Raw genomic sequence first — 20,895 nt, forward strand, 5'->3', positions numbered from 1 at the left:
CCATAAGATGAAAAGTATGCAAGCAGGTCCACCATGTGTTGCATTTTGCTGCCATCTGTCTGCAGGAGTAAGCATCTTTGTAAGAGAATTAACAGTGACTAAGATCCAGTGTTGACTGAGGTCGACTTGAATGCAAAAGTGGATGTTAATTAAGATGTTAATTGAATTCTTCTATTCATGAAGCCATACTAGGGCGTAAAGCAAACAATACAAAAGAAAGAAGGATGAAGGAGTATGAAAATGCACCAAAATGTAGATATGTTGCTTTTAAAATGTTGGAAATAGGTAGGTAGGTAGGCAGGTAGGTAGGTATTTACTTTATTAATCCCCGAGGGGACATTTTTTTCACTACAGCACCATACAGAAGCAATAAGATAATAATATAAATAATAGAATAAAATAATAGAATAGAATAGAATAATAGAAACGCAATAAAATAGCAAAATAGCAGTAAAAAAATATAAAATGCACAGTATATACAGTACAGTATATATCTATATATATAGGGAATAATAAACCAGTGATTTCATGGGGTTTGTACAAAATTCAAAATAAAGTATGAGAAGCACAGAAGAACGGAGAGAGAAAAACAATAACATCCAAGCCACATTTTGGTCATACAGAATCAAAGAGCACACCTTTTTTTTTTTTTTTTTTTTTTTTTTTTTATTGTTTTATTAATACACCTAAATAATGTAATTTATTTTATATTTAAAAAATGAGTGAAGGAAACCTATAGCCTACTGATCCTTAACTTCTTGGGGAGGAGTGTTTTTTTTTTTTTTTTAAATGATACACAATATATAACTTTATGTAATTGCTTTTATTTTCCTAATTTTCTATTCTTTTACTCATAAATAAATGAGTGCCTGTGCAGTTAAGAGTCCGGAGACGAACTCCAGTTCCAGTTGGTGGCGCCATAATGCGCCACAACTGACATAAAACACAAGAAGAGGAAAGGAGGAAAGAAGAAGAAGAGGCTGGCATCTGTTGGCATGCTTTTGCGCCATCTTTAGCTTTACACACACAGTTTATCTGCAGCTGTTAAAACAATGAAGCGGCGGAATAACGATCCGTTCAACCCTTCAATGATACCTTCAGCCGCTGTTACAGGATACAAACTTCAGCCTGGGAGGTTTGTTAATTCAGCACTGGGTGCAGTATTAACGTGAAGCTGGATGTTAAGGGTGGTGCATGCCTGCTGTTAAACTTTACTGCAAACGTCACGCCAGGCTTTATTATCGATGGACTGGCTTGTGTGTTGCTATGCAGCTGAAGCTAGTTGCAATAAAACAACTAAGCTGGCTAAATGTGCCTTTTACCCCCATTAGATTCAAGGTTCGGGAGATTTAGTGCCATTTGCAGTTACAGGACAGTACAGGTGTGCATATCTGTCAACTTTGTACTATAAAAAAACAAAAAAATGTAAGAAAGGCAATTAAAGGAGCAGCATAATACACACCATGCAAAAAAAAATACACTATCAATTCTTGCACACAACTATGGACTGGAGAAAAGACTATGAGATACAAGTAGTGTTGGAGAGTGAGATTTGGTGAGTTGGATGAATACAGAAACAGTCTGTTATTTCTGTTAGGTGGGATTGTTTTTGGGTAAGTGAGGTGGGGGGGTCGAGTTATTATAGTCAGTGTGACAGTTGTTGGAAAAAGCTGTTGTTGAAGTGTTTTGTGAGTGATGCTCTCTTGCCTGCGGTGTCTCTGGTTGTATCCTGAATCAGTGAGCTGATGACGCTCTGAGCTTTCCTCCTGCAGCATTGTGAGTAGAGTGCAACCAGGAGGAGGAGGTCAACGCTGATGACTGGTAGAAGAGACTTCCTCTCAGTCTGGGTGGTGAATCCAAACCACACACTAATGCTCCCGGTGTGAAAGCTATCAACGAGTCCTTTGTTGGCCCGGATGAAGAAGGGCTGATGGTTCAGTCCGACCTTCCTCCAGTAGCCCGATGAAGTAAAGCGGCTGCTGTGCTTTCGTCACTGTCCCTGCAGGGTTTTTGGCCCAGCTCAGGTTTTCTGTGAAGGAAGAACTTGTGACTGTCATCCTGCTCTACCTCAGTCTCCCTGATGGTGCGAGGCTGCAGAGGGAGGCCTCTCCTCCTGAAATCCAGGACTTGTTTTTAAATTTTGTCTATGTTAAGAACATAGTTCGTTTTCCCTCTCCATGGACAATGCTTTTGTTCACTGCACTGCTCCTGAGTTGGTGTTTGCAGAGGAAGCACAAGGAATTGAGTTTGGGGCTGAGACTGCAGCTCTGCAGGGTCCCTGTGCTGATGAGGAGCTCGGCAGAGACCTTAATACCCATCCTCACCACCACCACGGTCTGTCTGTAAGCAACCAGTTACAGGTGGGCGTCGGCACCAAAAGGTCTGCCAGCTTCACAACCACCTTCACTGGCCAGATTGTATTGAAAGCACAGTACTGTGTTGTGTTGGTGTGCCAGCGTAGAGTGAAGTAGGACTACCGTGTGTCCACTGATCTGTTCTAGGGGTTGACAAACTGTTGGGGATTTACTGTATCTGGAATCACAGCGTTATTGATTGGAGAACTGATTTTTCTCTGCACTTCATGGCAACCTGTGAACAGAACCTGCCAGCTGTTCTGCACAGGCCTTCAATAATTTCGGTGACCCTCCCGTCAGGTCCTGCTGCTTTGTGAGAGAATTTAGCTGCTTCAGAGCCCTAAGAATCTGTTTGGGTGTTCCCTGAAGTGTAGTCTCCTCGGGGTTATGGGCAGATTTTGATGGGATGCCTCAGGGGATCTCTTCAGTCTGTCAAATCTGGCATAGAAACTGTTGAGGTTGGTCGAATGTGTTGTCTTGGTCCTGTTGTTGTTTCTCCTGTAGTTAGTGACAGATTGAATTCCTTAACACATATTGCCTGTGTTGATATCCAAGTAGCAGCTCTCATGTTTTATTACTGCTGTATTTTCTTGATTTGCCGTAATGTGCTTACTTTTGTTTTTATGTGATAAACAGAGTCCCCCAACAATTCATGGAAGCTATGAAACGGATGACATCTGACGTGCCTGGTAAGCCTGGACCAGACCAGAAATGTGCAGGTAAGTTCAGTGGAACATTTCATTCATTTGAGGAAACCTAGGAACAAGCACACATTTATTTTTAAGGTGTTGTTTTTCATGTTACTTTAACTCTGATTTCTTTAACTTTACATCACAACTAACTAACTTCTGCAAAGTATTTTGCTGTATTTTGTTCACTGTTATATTTAGTCTGTAATTTGATTATTTTCTGAATTATATTAAAGTGTTTTAGTTTAGTTTAGCGTGGTTTGCATTGTCGCCCCACCGTGAAAAGCTTCAGAGTTCGATCCCGGGCCTGGGCCTTTCTGTTCGGGCTTTTTCATGTTCTCCCTGTGCCTGCGTGGGTTCTCTCCAGGTACTCCGGCTTCCTCCCACCATCCAAAGATATGCTTGTCAGGTTCATTAGAGATTCTACAAATTGCCCTTAGGAGTGAATGAGAGCGTGAATGGTCTTTATTTCCGTCTGTCTCTGTGTTGATGACCTGTCCAGGGTGGACCCTGCCCCGTGACCCTGTTCAGGATAAAGCGGGTATAGATAATGGACCGTATTCAATCACATGGCATTTGTTGCCTTTATTAGAGTTATCACTAGAGAGATGACAGAAAATGAGGGCATGCACTAAATCTGCCTTAGCATATTAATATAACACTGACAAAAATGTATGCAGATTGCACTGGTGGATTTGCTGCTGGTTGATTTGTGATATTATACATAAATCAATAGAAAACTGCCCATGACTGAAGGAGACTCGCATCTGGGGATTATTGTGTTAATTCTTGTTTTAGTGACTAATAAATTCAACAGAAACATAACTTTCGTCAGTTCAGCTGCAATTAGTTGTAACTATAGATTATATTTCTTAATACTGTCAAAATAAATAGTTTTCTTTCATATTTATCGTCTGTATTCTGCAGCGCTATCTTCTGTCAGGAGATGGAAATCTTCTTTCAAACCAGTTGACGGAGAAGATGACGACTATCAGGACCAAAGCACAAGCAGCCCACAAAGGTGAGTCAGTCAGTTAAGGTAGAGAGAGGTGTCCAGCATCTCCCACATTTGAGACTTAAGCTTTGTGTTATGTTGACTTAAAATATTGAAACAAGGGCTGTCTGCTATATTATTCCAGGTGAACATGTTTCATGGGATGTGCACAGCTGTCATTTGATCTAATTCCAGAAAAAGTGTCTTTCCTTTTCCTCAATAGTTCATGAAATTTGTTTTGGACATTCATCGTATGTGTGAACATTCGGTGGTCAGTGGTGACTTGTCCTCACAGATGATCTGTATCATTGTAACTAACAGAGAAATCCCTCTTTCCCTAGGGACGGACTTTACGACCCTTACGATCCTGTGTCGTCAGACTCCGACCTCGAGTCACGACAAGCTGAAAACCACAACCACTTCCCCCCCAGTCAGGATAACAACCTGGAACGCCAGCGTTTGTCTCCAGGTGGAGGTTTTTGTGATAACCGACACTGGGACTCCTCCTACTGTGAGCCAGCGAGGCTCAGCGGACCCCTGGACCAAAGAGGTCGCAGCCCTGACGACCGTATCCACGGCTCCTCCACCCAACAGTTTCCTGCATCTTACGGTGGACAGAGGACCAACGGGGAGGAGAGGATAACACCGCCGGAGTATAGAAGAGAGGTATCACTGATCGCAACATGAAAGCAGTCGGTTTGGTACTCTGATTGTAGTTTTGTATGCAGTTCTGTAGTTATATTCTGCCAAGAGTTGTGTGTTTAGACTTGGAACAGGATGCAGGGACTGGATTTTCACTTTTGATTTTACATGACAGTTGGTCTTTTCTCTTCTTTGTAGATGAGCACTACTGTTAGATTATCTCCACCCAGATTACAGCGGGACTATCAGCACCAGTTGCCATATGTGGACACAGGTACATGACATTTTCACAAAGTTGAATAGTTGGCTCACCTTAATGACCAACCAGAATTAACCCTCTGAACCCCAAGCAGTTTCTTATTTATTTTTTTGCTCATGTCACATTTTTACTCACCGTGAGCTCATTATTCACTGCACCAGCAGGTCCTGCACTGCACCTCTATGGAAACAGCACAACCATGGTTAGAAACTGGCAAATCTCAAAACTGTCTTTTGTGCACTATAACACAGTCGAAATGTCATAAATCATAGAAGAAAAAAACAAACCAAGTTGAACTTTTTTTGCAACAATTAAAACAAAAAAACGATAGTTTTTATCTACAACATTTTCCGATGTGCACACAAATTTGTATAAATATTGGAAAATAGAGAAGGGGCTCTCCGCATGCTGTACATATTGAGCTATTTTTATCTTCACAACTTATGCAAACCTCTCTCGATGCTCCAGCCTGCAGTTCAGTTCAAAATTTGCTTAATTTTTTTCATGTCCGAGTCATTCAAGGCTATCCAGTTGCTCTGAGGAGGAGAATCTGCATCGTGTGAAGGGTTTCTTTTTTGGAGACATTTTAAAATGAGACATGTAGAATAAAGCTATTTTGATAAAATCAGTCTTTCAAGGTTATATTTGTTTAGAAGTGTTCAGTGTACTTGATTAGCTAAAGGGCCGCTGTAAGTTTGAAAACTTGAAGATCATTTCTATAGTTACATGTTGGAAAAATTACTCAGAGGCTTGGTTCAAAATCAAACATATCGGACATTTGTTCTTGCAAGAAGGAACAAATTACATTACATTACATTTAGCTGACGCTTTTATCCAAAGCGACTTACAATAAGTGCATTTCAACCATGAGGGTACAAAACCCAGAACAACAGGAATCAAGAAAATACAATTTCTTCAAGAAAGCCAATTACATGCACCCTCAAAGAGAGGTGTCCAGCATTGCTCCCAGATCTCCTCCGTAGGGAAGCTTTTATACAGTGTGACAAACAGTTGACAGTCACCCCCATTCCCTTTGTATCTGCTTTCGCATGGTAATACTGAATTGGTTGTAGGTCACAAGATAAGGACACAGGGGAGTCGTCAATTAGATGCAGAAAGTAAAACAAAAAAGGAATCACTTGCAAATAAGAGGAAGAGACAAATCTTTTTTTTTGCATCATTACAGTTCAGTTTCTGGCGCCGATAAATCATGTCATTTCGTCGTCATTGTTGTTGTTGTTTTTAAAAAGTAAACCTGCTTCTCAGACCCGCCGTCGGGCTGTGGGGTTCACAGGGTTAACGTTGGACAAACCTGAATGCATGGATTAGACGTTTTAAATCACTATCTTGAGTAATTCTCTGTATGATATTGTTCTACAGGACTGGACCGAGACCCTTCTCCCACGAAGGTGATGAGGAACAAGACCATAACTGTAATAACAGACAAGTAAGCACCAAGCCTGCTGATGCCAAGTAGTTAAAGACGCTGCATGTAGCGACAACAAGGACACGCATGTCCATGTTTTCATTATGTTTTTCATTATGTCCTTTGATACAATTTGACTAAATCTCTGCAGGACACTCTTTAAAACTCGTACAGAATACAAAATACAGAATTTGTATTTTGCAAATGAATGAACTCATCTTTCTTCACAGCTTCATGTTTTGGTCATACAAGGTTTCGCCACTTAATCTGCAAAACCTTAGTTAACACTGCAAGAAGCATCACTTACAACATGAGAGCCGTGTTAGCCTGACCGACGGCTGTCAAGACCTGCTGAGTCTCAATTATTACAACCTGTAACATAAGAGAGTAACTTGCCTCCTTGAAGTGGCCTGTTCCTTTTCCACTACTGATGTTTGCTCCATGTCAGTTTTAATGTTAACTCTTCTCTATACATTCATTTCCACGCTGTCCTGTCAGTAGAGGGAGGCAACAGGTTCTGACTTACCTTTGGAAAAACATACATGATGTAATCACATTTAATTCTTTAACATATATACAGATTAGAAAATCATCTTATAAATGTAACTAAAGCACTGTCCAGACCTGAAAGTTTGTTCGGAATACAGCTTTACAACTAATTTCAGAAACTTATGGTTAGTGTGGTCTTAACCATCGATACTCAAGGTTTGACATCCTGCTTTTCAGCTGTTTAGCTGTTAATAGACATTATTTCCCGTCTAGCAGCCCCATCACATGTGACCTTTGTGAAGTCGAGCTGACCAGCGGGCAGGAGCTGGAGGAGCATTTGGACAGTAAAACTCACTGGGACACACTGGAGCACATTCAGCAGAACAATAACTATGATGATCTGACTATATCGTTCCTGCAGGTAAGATGATACGTAGTATGGCTGCATGTCTCCTGTTGATGGTTCTTGTTTTGAGCCTGTTGACTGCAGTGGTGTACTACTGAAGTCTTTCCCCTAGTTTCTTGTTTTTATTTAAATATACCATACACACAATCAGATGTACCTGCATTGGCTTATCTGGATGCTGAAAGATGTTTTTATCCGTACAGGAAGCCATGCTGTATAAAAGCCGTCAGTGCAGTCGGGCCATAGAGGACACTGCACTCCGAGGTAAATACATTATTCAAAATGAAATGGTCAAATCTCGTGAGAGACGTGCACTGTCTTATTGCAGTATCTTCTGTTCCAGACACATTAAAATAAATTCCTTTAATGAGTCTGATCCTTGAAATGTCAGCTCTGCAGGAAAATGACCACATGACGAAGGTGGAGATGTTTCATTGTGCGGCTTGCAAAGTCTTCGTATCCATGTCTGCACCCGAAGTACAGGCGCACATCACGTCTAAGGAACACCTGTCAAACACTAAGGTAACACTGCTGTCCTACAGCACAACGCAGGTCATTGAATTTACTTCACATACCTGTTCGTATTGATGATGCTTGATTGATTTCCTGAAGGAGTTTGAAGTGCAGCAGAGACATGCTTGCCTCAGCAAAGCAGAAGCCATGATGAAGGAGCTGAAACCACAGTTTGAACACTTCCTGAAGGTATTTTTCAAGAGTTTTGGAAAGCATTAAAACATAATGTACATAATTGTAGAGAAATAGATTTACTTTAAAGTACTGAGCCCCAAAACTTGGATTTTGCCCTCAAATTGAAAAGATTTACATAAATTCTCAATTTGCAGACCATGTGTACTTTTTTGGTTCCCTCATAGTAGTTAATTCTCTGTAGATAAATTAGATAATTAACTCCCTGAAGTATCATCACTTTAATTCCATTTGTGTACATTATCCATGAATCCATCCATCCTGCTTGGAACTTATTAAATTTTACTTTGTGCTCTGACTGAGATGTGTGGAAATACTTCCAATTTGGGCTGTTTAACAGTCTGCCTTATATGACATGTGATGACTAATGTGTTTAAAAATATTATGTGACACAAATGATTCATTTAAATGTCATTTTTAGTAATTTGACACTAAAAGAAACAGTGAACTGATTATCATGTGGTTGTTTACACATGCAATTAAAAAGCTAAATGAGGAAGATGTAGTTGTGTTTAGCCAGTCACAAGCAGTTACTTCATATTACACCCTTGTTACTGCATTTATCTTCTAATATATCACAGAAGTAAAAGATTTAGGATATAAAAAAATTGAAAATAACTAATTGGCTGTTAAATATATTTTGACTAAGCTGTTATGTTATCTTCTGTATGTAAACATCTCACATTTTATGCTCTCATATCTGTATAAAGTGAAATTGCAAAAAAAACAGCTAAAAGCAACGCTGTACATACAAGAAACGTGGCAAACGCCATCTTTCTGAATCAAAGAAAAAGTAATTGGGGTAAAATGTCCTGAGAATCTTTCTGTTTTAACTCCGTGCATAACATCTAATTCATAGCACAAGTAAATGGTACACTGCAGGGCTCCGAGTAATTATTAGCAACTGCACTTTGAGCTCCACGTGTGCATCTATCTCACAGCTGCTTTATTTTCTTTCAGGGTGGCAGCTCATTTCAATGACAGAAATATTTAAAAGTGTCCAAAATACTCTTTACACTGAGATGCTGAATCCTTCAGGCGAAGAACAGCGGACTTCACAGGTCACAACCACAAATGCTGTGTCGACACTCAATTGTTAAGAGAGCATACTCTGCATCTGCCATACAAGATTTGTCTGAATAAATGGAGACGTCTTCAGTCCGGTTTGTTACCACATTATGGATTTATTTTGTATATTTATTCATCATTTGGTAAGAAGATAAAAACAATGTTTTTTTTATCTGTAATTTATAGACCAAATGTGACCTTGTTAATATCTTAAAAGTGAAAAAATAATTAGAAAAAGGCAACTTGTTTCTTTGCTTTTTTTTTTTTTTATTTAGAACAACACAAATGTTTTAAGCATTGTATCTGTGTGATATAGTACATTTAAAATTAAATTATTTCAAAACAGTATATTTTAACATTAAATATAGGTGACATGTATGAAGGGCATGGTCAGCACGGGCTGTGCGTGTTAGGTCTTTTTTCTCAACCGCCTTCAGTTTCAACTTTGTATTAGAAACAATGCAGTTACTGAAATACTATAAAACACTTTCTATGCATAACAAGTTTGCAGACATTTATTTTCTTTTTGCACTTTCAGTTGAAATATTCATCTCAGTAACTCTGGCCTGAAAAGAGTTGGTGGGCTTTGATCTGAACACGTTGCAGTTACAAAAAAAAACATGATTCTGTGTATTGGATGTGAATATTGATACAGAAGAGAGGTGCTCCCAAACTTTTGACAAAAACGGACTCAAACCATGAGAAATCTGAGGTAAAAGTTGTCTTCATTAGAAATGGATTCCACACTACATTACTGCATAAAACAAGAAAACAGTCTGTCCACTTGGAATCGTGTTCCAAAAAAAATGGACCATGTAAAAACAGACGAAGGTAACAATATCCAAAATAATCAACTTTTTCAGCTGTTCAAATGTCCAAACGCGTACAATACCTCCAACATTGAGCAATATTGTACTTTTGGCCAGTATTTCATTGACTAAAAAAAAGAAAAAAATAGTGAAAGAACATCCAATGTACATACACATACAGTCTAGTGAACTCTAGAAAGGTCCCCATTGGCCTAATGAGGCAGCATGTGTGACGTCTTTCTCAGTTTTGAGTGTCGGGGGGTCTGTTGGCACCGAGGTGACCTCGACCATGCCTAGACCAGTGTGAGGGACACTAGTGTTCATAATGTGTCTCTGTAAATGTTTAATCCAGTCCTCCTGGACCGACAAAGGACCCTGGAAGACGAGGTCACAGAACCTGTAAAGAGAATAAGAGACACACAACAAATACACAGGTTGTCAAGAGTTTTGCACTTGTCTCTGCTGTAAATGTATTGCTCTGTCAAAAAAACGAAAACAAAACTTCATCAGTAACCAGACCACCAGTAATTTGGCTTTAAATGCAATCCAACTTTTTGGACTGCAAATTAATTTGTATATATTATAAAGAAAATGAAAAGGTTACCTGCAGGTGAGCCTGTACATTTCCTCAGGAGTTTGGGGTAAGGGCAGTGTCTTCTTCTTTGATCCAGGCCTTGAGCGTTGCCTTACTGCTTTACAGTCAATTGCTGAAACACAAAATTTGATTTATTAATTTACAGCACCCTATTTAAATGACAGCATAGCCTTGATAATTTCACATTTACTGAACAAAGGCCTGCGATAACCAGTTCCAAAAATGGTACATTTTCACACAACATAGTTTTCACTTCAGTAAATTGGGCAATTTGGATTTCTGGACATTTCTGGCTCTTGCTTGAATGCGTGTTTTGGCCTTGTGCCAGTAGGGTGAAAAGGCTGCCTCTGTGTCACATCTACAGTCCAGTGCGGCTAAGACACAAGATAAAAAGGTGTGATGATCTGTGCCTGCAGGAAAAGTAGGTCCAGAAGGCTTTCTGCAATGAAGAGGTCGCTCTGCAATTAAAATCTTTGCAATGTCTCATTGGCTGATGACCTTCCAGCATCTACCTCAGGGAGGACACAAATAACCACTGGTGCACTAAATATAACTAAAATTTGGACATCACAACCCCTTTTGATGTCCATCTACACAGATAGTTTTGGCTTTATCTGCTGATGTCTTGAGTTATTAGGCTGAGATTTCTGCTGCTATACCCATGCAGTGGTGGTGCATTTGTTTAAGCAGCACCAGAAACGGCGACCACGTTACTCGGGTACAATTAAGCTGCTAGATTGTACTTCAATAGATGCCTGATCATTTCTGGTCAAGAGATCATTCTATTGTTTTTGAGAAGATACACTTGCTGAGTTTTTCCAAGATGGTCTCTCAGTTCAGTGCAGCACAAATAAAACATCATTCAGGTTAGCGGGAAATTTGCAGTTTAAAAGCAGCAGCAGAGTGAACTGACTTCAGATGTAAATGCGCCTTTCACAGAAGAATATTGTAAGGTAACTCCGCTATTGGTGGGCAGGACTTAGTGTCCTCGGGTTCCCTATCAGATTAAGCTTTTCATGACTTTTGCAATGTTAGTGCCTTTACTCCACTCTGTTCTAGTGTTTTGTGAGACTTTTGGAAACACTGCTGACCACGTTTGGATATGATCATGAAGACACCTAGCCTGTTGTTACCAGACCCGACTTCATTGTATGAATGTGTGTGTCTAGGTACGCTCCATAGGGAATCGTTGGCAGTCGTTGGATCCTACTGGCTGTGGACCTCGGATTAATTTTGAAACGACTGAGCAGCTTTCATACCAATCGGTATGATTCTGATGTTTAGAGAAAGATAAATAAATAAAGCTTAACTTCAACGACATCATACTTGCATACACCCACTGGTCACTGATTGGTTCGCCTTTCAGAGTGGCTAAGCCAACGATAATGCAAGCCCAGCTTCCAGACTACAATCCGTATTGAATTAAAAACTGGTTGTCAAGGTTGATGTCGTTGATTTTCTTTGGAAGAAGCTCACGTGGTTGGGCTTTACAAATCAGGGAAGGGCACGTTGCGACTGATAAGACTCACTCAGGAAGCGAATGTGGTTGTCTGTTCAAAAGTCTCAGTTTTCCAGTGTTCAGACTACAACGCCACCTCGGAGTTCTCAAACATCAGTATTTCCAAAAGTTTTTAAGGAATTTAAAACCCCTGAGTAGTGTGGACCGTAGACATAAACAAAGCAAAAGCTATGCGTTTTAAAACAAAAATACATTTGTGTGGATGTAGCCACAGTAATATTGAGCTCTTGAACTTGAGCTGTGACGAGCGGCACTTACTGGTTCCCTCAAGTAAGGCAATTCTTTTTCTTTTTGCATATGCCCGGAGGTGATTAGACAAGGCAACTCCACTGTGGAAAGTTGCATTGCAATGGATGCACACCTTCCTGTTGAATTCACCTTTCTCTGTAAAAAGACAAACAAATGAGAGAAAACATAAATATGTTCTTTGTGAGTAGTGTTGAGGAACAGAGAGGACTAGACTGTGGCGAGTTTAATGTGTCAACCTCTGAACTTTAAAACAAATAAATCACAGGATTCACCACATTGGAAAAACAATTGTTTTCTGTATTACATGAGCTAAAAATATATTATCCTGAATGGATTATAAGGGGAATTGATATTACTGTAACATTATGTAATTATGAAATGGGACAGCATCACTCCATCACTCCAATAACTCACATACAGACTAAATCCTCAGTTTATAATAGTTTGTGACACATTTTAGCAAACAAGCGTTCATCTGATGTCCCTCATTCTAGGAGGAGGACATGTTTTGAAACATGTTATGCGTTACAAGTCTGTATAGATTATTTCTTCCACATGACACTTTAAAATTAATTTAGGGTCATGAGACAAGACAACAATAATAAATCATCTGCATTATTATGTACAGCATACACTTCAGTTTAAGCCACACAATGTGAAGGTAATTTGGCAATCTCCTTCTACACCCTTATGCTGATGACGCCTCACTTGAACAACACATGCAATCTGATCTTGTCCGCTTTAAAACAGCTGCTACAAATGTAAATGCACTAATCCTTTTGATCATATTTACCAGAAAGAAAAAAAACCCACAATTTTCGCCTTTCACAAATACAACCCTGTTGGTTATGTTATATATCCTTTTCATGGATTTCACATATTCTAACATTAGGACTTGCTGTGCTTTTGATGCTCTAAAATGTGAGACAAGATATACAAATATTCTTTGAGTACTTAAGCATTAAGGTTTTAAATTTAAAAAAAAATTTCTTTAAATAATAAACATGTCAACAAGATGTAAGGACTCTTCAGCATAATAGTAAATTAATTAAAACACCTAAGAGAATTCCACTCTGTCTCTTCTATGACAAAGTTACTTACCACATATTGAGTTTGGCAGTGAAGATGCAACTCTTGATCCTGAACTGTGCTCACTGTTTGTAGAAACTGTTACCATATTTCTTGACATCAGAGAGGATCCCTTTAGTCTCGCGTCTTCCTGACACTTCCTCTTCTTCAGAATTCCTATCAAAGCATTTGAGCCTGAGAGTGAATTTTTCACATCAAACTTTGTCTCCAGTTTCCTTTTTTCAGACTCAATTTCTGATAAAGAAAACATGGGCATCAGTGGTTTGGCATCAGTGCAAACGCTTCGAATAGAATTGCTTTTTGGAATTCCAGTGGGGGACGACGTGAACCGATCAGCACAGGGCAGCTTTGGTGAAGCACCATATTGGAAATGGTTTCGTCTTTTTCCTACAATCTGTAGGGCCCGCTGAAACTCCTTCTTGTCACGCATCAACTCCCGGAGTAAAATTAATGGTGATTTGTTCTTTGTAACAAACCTCCGACCAAGTTTTTTGAGGTGGCCTCGTATGTGGTTGGACTGCCCAGTCCTGTTGTCAAAGGAGTCCCCACATAGTGGACAGGAATGAATGCTCTTCACAGTCTCAGAATCCGACTCTAGCTGGAATGCTGCAAAAAAGACAAATACAATTAGAAACAAAACATGCGGTACAAGTACAACGTGATACATTTGAAATGTGTAACACTGAAATACACAAAGGAATACTATAATTACAACCTAGTTTTTAGTTTTAAACCCCCGGTTTGATTTTCACAAGTCTGTGCATTGGTGTTAGACATTGAACTTATAAAAATAATTGCTGAGCTCTTGGATGCGGCTACGTGGCTACTAAAAGGAAGTCGTAAGTGCAACAATACAGGTATTAAAGAAGTCGGCAGTTTTCCAGAATAGCTGCAATTACATTTGAAGGTACAGCTGAAAGTAAGTGCACCCACAATATCTCTAATGAGGATTGTTAAACTGTATGCCCGGTAATGGTTGAAATAGGAAGTCAGTCCGTAAACGGACGGAGAATTTACGTAATATTTGTATTGTCTGTTCCGACCTTTTGATTTAAGTAGATTTGATTTGAATTTGTTTTGTTCCAATAGCAATGGCATTACGTTGTGAGTGACTGTTAAATTCAGCTCTTAATTATAACCGATAGAACCGGTGGTTGCAATACGAAGTAATAATAAGGTAAGCCGTAACACACAGGAGTTGTTCATCAGTAGAAGAGAATGCAATAAGTCCTCAAGTACCTTTTTTCAATCGCCGGAATGCTGAAATCCTCCGTCGAATTCGTGGCCTCTTATCTTGAGAAGCCACCTGCTCAGGAGGAACAACATGGCGTGCATTGTAGCTAAGTCCGACCCTGTGAAGATGCCCTCGCACATGATTGGACAACCCAACCCCCGACTCGAAGACTGCGGGACAGTATGGACAGTTTTTGCGGTCCGATTCCAAGTCTGACAAATCGTCTGAGAAGGATTCACTCAATGGTATTTGGTGGGACTCGAAGGTTTCTTGAAATACTTCTGTTTCTATGCATTCTTCTTTGATTTCAGGGTCATTCTGTTCTTGCTCTTCAGTCTTAATTTTCTCAAACAGCCTTTTAGATGCCTGCAGAGCACCTCTCATGGACATTCTTCTGCTATAGGTGTAAATGATGTTATGTTTTTCTTTTTTGATACCATTGTCAAAAAGGTTAGCGTTGGCATCTGTGTCCTGAAACTGGAAAATGTCCTTTTCATCGTAGTCTGACAGTTCCTCTTCTTGGTTTATTTTCTTGGGACTAGGCAATGGTTTTGGTAAGATGAAGCATGAGTCTTGGTCAGAGGTGTTGCGATATGGGGTGGACATCTTCCTTTTAGACAATGACTTTTTGACTGGTGAATGATCTAAATTCAACTTTGGGCCATTTGGGGATAAAGCTGAATCTTCAACCTTGACAGTCAATGTTTCTGGCAACTCATCGGAGCCATTTTGGTCTCTTTTGAAATCGTGAACAGATGTACAATTATTGCTTTCCTTCCTCTGTTCTGCAGTCTTCTTTCCATGCCTTTGTCGAGACAGGAGGACATTAATGGATTTGTCAAGTTTTGATTCTGTCAGTTGAGACTTGGGACCTCTCTTCATCTTGCTATTTTTGAACAAGTCTGAAATGTCATTGGACTCATCAGGTGAACAAGCTCTTTTAGAAGAGAACTGATTTTTTATTGAGATTTTCGATGTAAACTCTGCATCTTCAACAGGAGTAGTAGACATGTGCTTCTCATTCGATGGTTGTGCATTTTTCTCGCTATGCTGGGTAGCTTCATATTCCTCAAAGGTTTGTTGATGGCGGCGCAAAAGGTGATTCTTAAAAACATTTTTGCTAAAAGCCTTGTAAGAACAGATGTTACAAGGGAAGATCTCAGAGTCATCATTCTGGATCTGCTTTCTAACCGTAATAACAGTGTGCTGCATAACGTTATGTCTCCTAAGATCACTCTCACTCAAAGTCCTGTAGCTACATTTGTCACATCTAAACTTTCTCTTGTCTTTCTCATGTGTTTTCGCATGTTTAACAAATGTGTTTGGGCAGTTCGTTCCAAATGGGCACTGAGGGCAGAAAAACTTGGCGTTTTTATCCTCTTTCTTCTTATCGCTCTGGTCTACGATCTCTTCAGCGAGTCTTGTTCTCTTCTCCTGATGGATAGACATGTGCTCAATAAGTGAACCACTTTGTCTAAAGCACTGTCCACATTCTCTGCATATAAAAGGCTTTGGCGAAATACTAGGAGGTTCGACATGAGTCTTCATGTGACGATGCAAATGATGCTCTTTCTTGAATATGAGATTACATTTTGAGCAAGGGTAACATGATGGCTTCCCCTCTGAATGAGAACTTATTGAGAGCCTCCCCTTCACAGGTGAAAGCCCAAGACTTACATTGTTCTCATGGGAATTTCTTGCAGGTGCATGGTAAAGAATGTCCTTGATGGCCTTTACGGTCCCATTGGGATATTTGGAAACTTTTTCTGTTGGTGACGACTGCGAGTTGGAGAACTTTCCTGACTTTCGGACTTCCCTGATAGGAATGGAGTCTACTTGACCTTCAGCATCAGACAATTCCTCAGATGACTTGGGGCTCAGGTCAGGGTAAAGGTCCTCTGAGGGGTCCACCATGACAACCATGTCCATTTTCCGTTTCCGTCTCCTTTGGCTGTTGGTAGGAGTGACTTCCTCTTTGGGTTCCTCACCAGGGGAATCATTATGGTTTTCCCAAAGAAACTGCATAAACTCTTTGTGAGGGTCCCAATGAAGGTCACCGGCACTACTAAAGTTATCCAACGAGTTCTCAGGTGAATCTACATCAAAATCCCAAATTCCTGCAGTGTCGATTTCCTGCACAGTTTTTAGAGGGGTGATGCTCTTTTCCTCATCTTTCTCAGTGGATATGTTGTTGAGTTCATGGGCTTGAGTAGCCTGATGTGAAGAGGGTCCATTTCCCAGACCAACTGGAGACAACATATCTGTGCTTGATAGACCATCAAGGCCTTTCATAGAAGGCTTGGCAAAAGAATCGGGGCAAGAGGCCGATTCTTGTGCCATTCTCACTGGTTCCTGAAGGAGTGTGAGGGCATTGATCTCAGTATCTGCATCTTTGTCATCTTCATCAACACCTGTCAGACATGACATTTCAGCTGCCATGACCTGAAAAAGAAAAGTGAAGCCTTCTTAAATATTTCTCAGTCACCAGTGTTTAACTACATTATCCAGTTAAAATCCAAAGGTTTAAATTGAAATCTTTTCACTTTAGGCTAAGGCCTGGCTGTCTGACTTCTTGATTCAACCCCTCTTTTTGAAATTAAGATGACAGATTATTGCATTCAAAGGCTGATTAAAGTCCAAAACAAAGCACAAAAGGTTTTGTTATTTTTTTTTCAAATCCAAGTTTTTTTTACAACACTGGCTCGGGTCCTCTCTGAGTGCTTGTTATTCAGGGTGCACATTAGAGCATGCAGCGGTTGGTCTGGTCCATGCTAGGTCCAGAGTTGAATTTCTTTACGCAAAACGCCTCTGTGTTTCACACCTTTTTACAGTGTTAATATGTTTAGTTTACCGTTTGTTGATTCGCGGTTTAGACCACATATAATTTCTGTAAGTGATCAGCTCAATTAGCTCATTGATGAGCAAAGTGAGGTAACTTTATGTGGCAAATTAACCAGGCGTGCTGATCTTGTTTAGACAATTTATTCATGAGTGTAGCTAAGGATAAAACAAAGTGTACAAATGGCGACGATAAATGGTTCAAATGTGGCTGTTTTCTTGCTACTATGATCTTGATAAAAATGGAAAGAAATAAGCTATAACGTATACCATAGGTTTAATGAATATTGTTTTGTTACTTTTTTTATCTGTAACCTGCGTGCTGCAATCTTTCTTTACAGTCACTAGTCAGCAGCGACTAAGAAATGGGCGGACAACAAATGTCAATTCTATCAAACTGCCAAAACTCAGCACATCCTGGGGAAAACCCCATTTGATTCTTAACATTGTAGTCGTTCCTTTACCACCACCCCGGCGGTAGTTGAATCTTTTAGCCACACAAGTGGTAGTGGTGGTGTGGTTGATGCTTCACTGATCCCTCCACAGATAGTCAAAGCATAAGAGTTGATTCATAGTTCTGATTGGTATTTAACATTTGCTGCAGCACCAACACAACACTGATATAGTCTATCCAAAATCATGGATATCTAATTTCTAATGTACTTGGTTTGCCTTTGACAATCTCCCCTTTCACAATGAGGGGCAAATGTTGTGCCCACATTAATCGTGTGTTTAAGAGGGTCAACTGGTGTCGTCCAACGTAAGCCACCTCTAAAGGTGGATCAGACGAGCGTCAATAACAAAGTGAATGGCCAAATACTTGACCGGCACATCCGGGAACTTCGGCTCGCAACGGGTTCCTGCACCTTTTTGGGGTAAAACAAGTAACACTCGCCATAGACTTTAATGTAAAATAGCGGTATAAAACCAAAGTATTAGAAAACCTCCCAGGCTAAAGTAGTATATAAAGGACCCAAAGATACTCCTGCCTGCCACAGAAGGCGCTACACGTATCGAAAAATTTAATTTGATGCCTCTTTCGTCAAGCTAGTGCCATAACCTCACTTAGTGGACAGAGGTGTCCTACCGGGAAATCTAATTTTACCATACCAAGTGTGCAGGTGAGCGAACTATCAGTGAAATATTTTACTTATCAGTGCTGCCCTACAAATAGTATGCTACCTAACAATAGCACTATGCTCACAACGGACCAAACTACATTATAATCCTTAGCGTCCCTTGGTCTTCCTTTCACTTGGAGTCATAAAGCCCTTCTATCAGGACCTTTTTTTAACGACAAACCATCGGATAAATCAGAGAGCAGCGTTATCTACTTTATTGCTGATGCAAGCAACTACACAGCAACTCCTTGGCGTAGCGTGATTCAAAATTAGTAGAAGTAGAACTTCGGCGAAACCTCTCGACTTCCTCCGATTGCCTGTTGCCGTATCACGAAATCAGAATATTCGAATAGTCGTTTTAAATCTCCAAAATCGATTAGTTCGTGTGGCTTTCGTTCTTCCTCATCTCTTTATATTCACACTTCTTGCAGTGTCCGTGTAGCTCCGCTAGCAGCAACATTTAGACTAGTCTAATTTGCAGGTTCGCGCCAGTTTATGTCCGTAGCGTTTTCTCACTCATTGCAGATGGATGTGTGTATTTAGACACTAAAGAATAGAAAAATATTTCTCAGATAGTGCTATAGTCTACTTTTTAGAATAGAGTGTAATATGCATTACAATCACCAGAGGCTACAACTATGGCTTTAACATTTTTGTCAAGTTTAAAATGCAAAAACAACGCAAACGAGTGGTTGACCGACAGAACATTAAACGTCGCTAAGTCCATTGTTTGAATCTTTTTTCAAATACGTGTAGAATACAAATCTATCACCAAATCCAGCTTCTAAATAAATATTCGAGTACATATTCGCTGATTTTGTTTGTCTTATGTGACAGTAAACTAAATATCTCGGGGTTTTGGATGGTTATAAAAAAAAAAAAACGGGTTAATCGTGCTAGTATGGCTTTAGCATTTAAGATAATACACGAGATGTGAGCGGACTGAAATTCAAATGGGTTAAATTTTACGTTCTACATATATTTTAAGGAGTACTTAACTGCTCTGTCATTTTAACGATCAAGCATTTAAACGATTAACTGAGAACATAACTGGCAGATGAATCAACACCAGAAATAATCATCAACTGCATCCCAAAATGCAAATGTAAATCAATGATGGTCATTATAGTCAAATGCAGCTGGTAGCTTGCTTTAGCAGAAGCGTAACAGTGACATGAGCCTATTCACTCTTTAAAATGTCTAACATTGAATGGTACTATTTATTTTTTTATGCAATTGGTAGTTCCTCCCTAGTTGAATGTGCTTCTTTGATGTAAAAAGTTAACAGTCTAGTAACGTCCCTAGAGTTAATTCCTTGGCTCGGCCAGCATTCATTGACTACAAAATAAATAAAACTCAATACAAATGTACTTGACACTTTGCTTATATGACTGATGTGGCCATTTATAACGCTACAAGGACGAAGGACTGTGAGGTCTTGGTTTTGAGGGGAGATACAAGTGTCATACCAAGTGAATGCTCGTGTGGCAGATAAAAGGTGTTTATAAACAGCTACACAGCAGCAACAAATCTGCAAAGGGATGGACCTTGTAAATGGTTTTTTTGATGAACGATTGTGGATTTAGTATAGAGCTAAAACTTTGAGCACAGTAGTTCAGCTATATGCCAACCCGCAGTACTTGGGGAGGATTTTTTTTTTTTTTTTTAAAGGTCCCTACTTTCAGAGCAAATGTGATCATTTCTACGACTGCTCTGTCGGGCTGTGACTGCATTTCTTTGGCGTTTATATCACGCTGTGTTGTTGGATGCTGCTTGCAGGAGCTGCAGACCATTAAGGCTGCTCCATACCAAAAACCTATTCCTCAGGCTAAACTACCGCTCATGACAATCATTCCTCGCTACTCGCTACACAGACATCAATATAACGATGAAAACCAAACAAACGTTACCTCCGAGCGGTGTGGATGGAAACAGAGCACAATGTAAACGCTGCATTGAATAATTTCTTACTTTCGTCTTCCATCTATTTCACAGTCGCCATTTTCCGTGGTGCTCTGGTGTGGGACAGATCATTTCTTTTGTAAGGGTACCCGCACATACGTTTGGCTATCTTGCAACAGAACAAAAAAAATACTCAAATAATTACGTTTAATCGTTTGAATACCCTATAAAACGGCTATAATTGAAACATTACTCGAGTTATTGTCTCTTATAATTTCGTCACGTATTGTTGCGAGTCGGTGCCATGCCCCCCCGAAAGATTTGGAATGGTTCATTCCAGATAGGAGGCATAAACCCGGAGTTAATGACCATCTCTTTTGGGTAGCAGATTTATTTATTTTTATTTTTAGGGTGATGGCGTTTAATCACCGTTTTAATTGATAAGATAAATTGAAAGTTCAGTTACTGTTTGATTTAGATTTATTTTAAAGCAGACGTTTGGTTTTG

The 20,895-nt window shown here is 39.8% G+C and overlaps 2 protein-coding genes across 6 annotated transcripts; one reads left to right on the top strand and one right to left on the bottom strand.

Annotated features, from left to right (window-relative positions):
• The first annotated feature begins 971 nt into the window (after nt 1-971).
• On the top strand, nt 972-9,237 carry LOC138629057 (A-kinase anchor protein 8-like). Of its 3 annotated transcripts, none has more exons than XM_069712550.1 (11): nt 972-1,381; nt 2,991-3,073; nt 3,971-4,064; nt 4,379-4,703; nt 4,878-4,953; nt 6,319-6,385; nt 7,127-7,274; nt 7,463-7,523; nt 7,651-7,781; nt 7,872-7,961; nt 8,925-9,237. In XM_069712550.1, exons 2-11 carry the CDS (start codon nt 3,007-3,009, stop codon nt 8,943-8,945), a joined length of 1,080 nt encoding a protein of 359 aa, XP_069568651.1. In that variant the 5' UTR covers nt 972-1,381; nt 2,991-3,006; the 3' UTR covers nt 8,946-9,237. The 3 variants fall into 3 exon arrangements, with proteins under 3 accessions (XP_069568651.1, XP_069568652.1, XP_069568650.1); XM_069712551.1 differs by lacking the exon at nt 972-1,381 and adding an exon at nt 1,397-1,555 and having other exon boundaries at nt 7,130-7,274; XM_069712549.1 differs by lacking the exon at nt 972-1,381 and adding an exon at nt 1,398-1,555.
• A 332-nt stretch (nt 9,238-9,569) lies between these two features.
• znf644a (zinc finger protein 644a) lies at nt 9,570-20,564 on the bottom strand. Of its 3 annotated transcripts, none has more exons than XM_069712517.1 (6): nt 20,458-20,564; nt 14,533-16,969; nt 13,306-13,899; nt 12,214-12,339; nt 10,446-10,548; nt 9,570-10,238 (listed from the first exon to the last, which is right to left on the bottom strand). In XM_069712517.1, exons 2-6 carry the CDS (start codon nt 16,964-16,966, stop codon nt 10,034-10,036), a joined length of 3,462 nt encoding a protein of 1,153 aa, XP_069568618.1. In that variant the 5' UTR covers nt 16,967-16,969; nt 20,458-20,564; the 3' UTR covers nt 9,570-10,033. The 3 variants fall into 3 exon arrangements, with proteins under 3 accessions (XP_069568618.1, XP_069568617.1, XP_069568619.1); XM_069712516.1 differs by having other exon boundaries at nt 20,397-20,561; XM_069712518.1 differs by lacking the exon at nt 9,570-10,238 and adding an exon at nt 10,247-10,319 and having other exon boundaries at nt 20,397-20,563.
• Between the last annotated feature and the right edge of the window lie 331 nt (nt 20,565-20,895).

This window comes from Brachyistius frenatus, unplaced genomic scaffold (assembly GCF_029030835.1).
Source record: "Brachyistius frenatus isolate BFR_SWC_R1_liver_20210118 unplaced genomic scaffold, ASM2903083v1 Contig_110, whole genome shotgun sequence".
Lineage (NCBI taxonomy): Eukaryota > Metazoa > Chordata > Actinopteri > Embiotocidae > Brachyistius > Brachyistius frenatus.

Excerpts from the sequence above, each read along its gene's own strand:
- LOC138629057 (XM_069712550.1), top strand. The coding sequence starts at position 3,007 with ATGGAAGCTATGAAACGGATGACATCTGACGTGCCTGGTAAGCCTGGA. Across the intron at positions 7,275-7,462 it reads TGACTATATCGTTCCTGCAG|GAAGCCATGCTGTATAAAAG; the intron begins GTAAGATGATAC and ends TTATCCGTACAG. Across the intron at positions 7,782-7,871 it reads AACACCTGTCAAACACTAAG|GAGTTTGAAGTGCAGCAGAG; the intron begins GTAACACTGCTG and ends GATTTCCTGAAG.
- znf644a (XM_069712517.1), bottom strand. The coding sequence starts at position 16,966 with ATGGCAGCTGAAATGTCATGTCTGACAGGTGTTGATGAAGATGACAAA. Across the intron at positions 13,900-14,532 it reads ATTCCGGCGATTGAAAAAAG|CATTCCAGCTAGAGTCGGAT; the intron begins GTACTTGAGGAC and ends TCTTTTTTGCAG. Across the intron at positions 12,340-13,305 it reads ACTGCCAAACTCAATATGTG|AGAAAGGTGAATTCAACAGG; the intron begins GTAAGTAACTTT and ends GTCTTTTTACAG.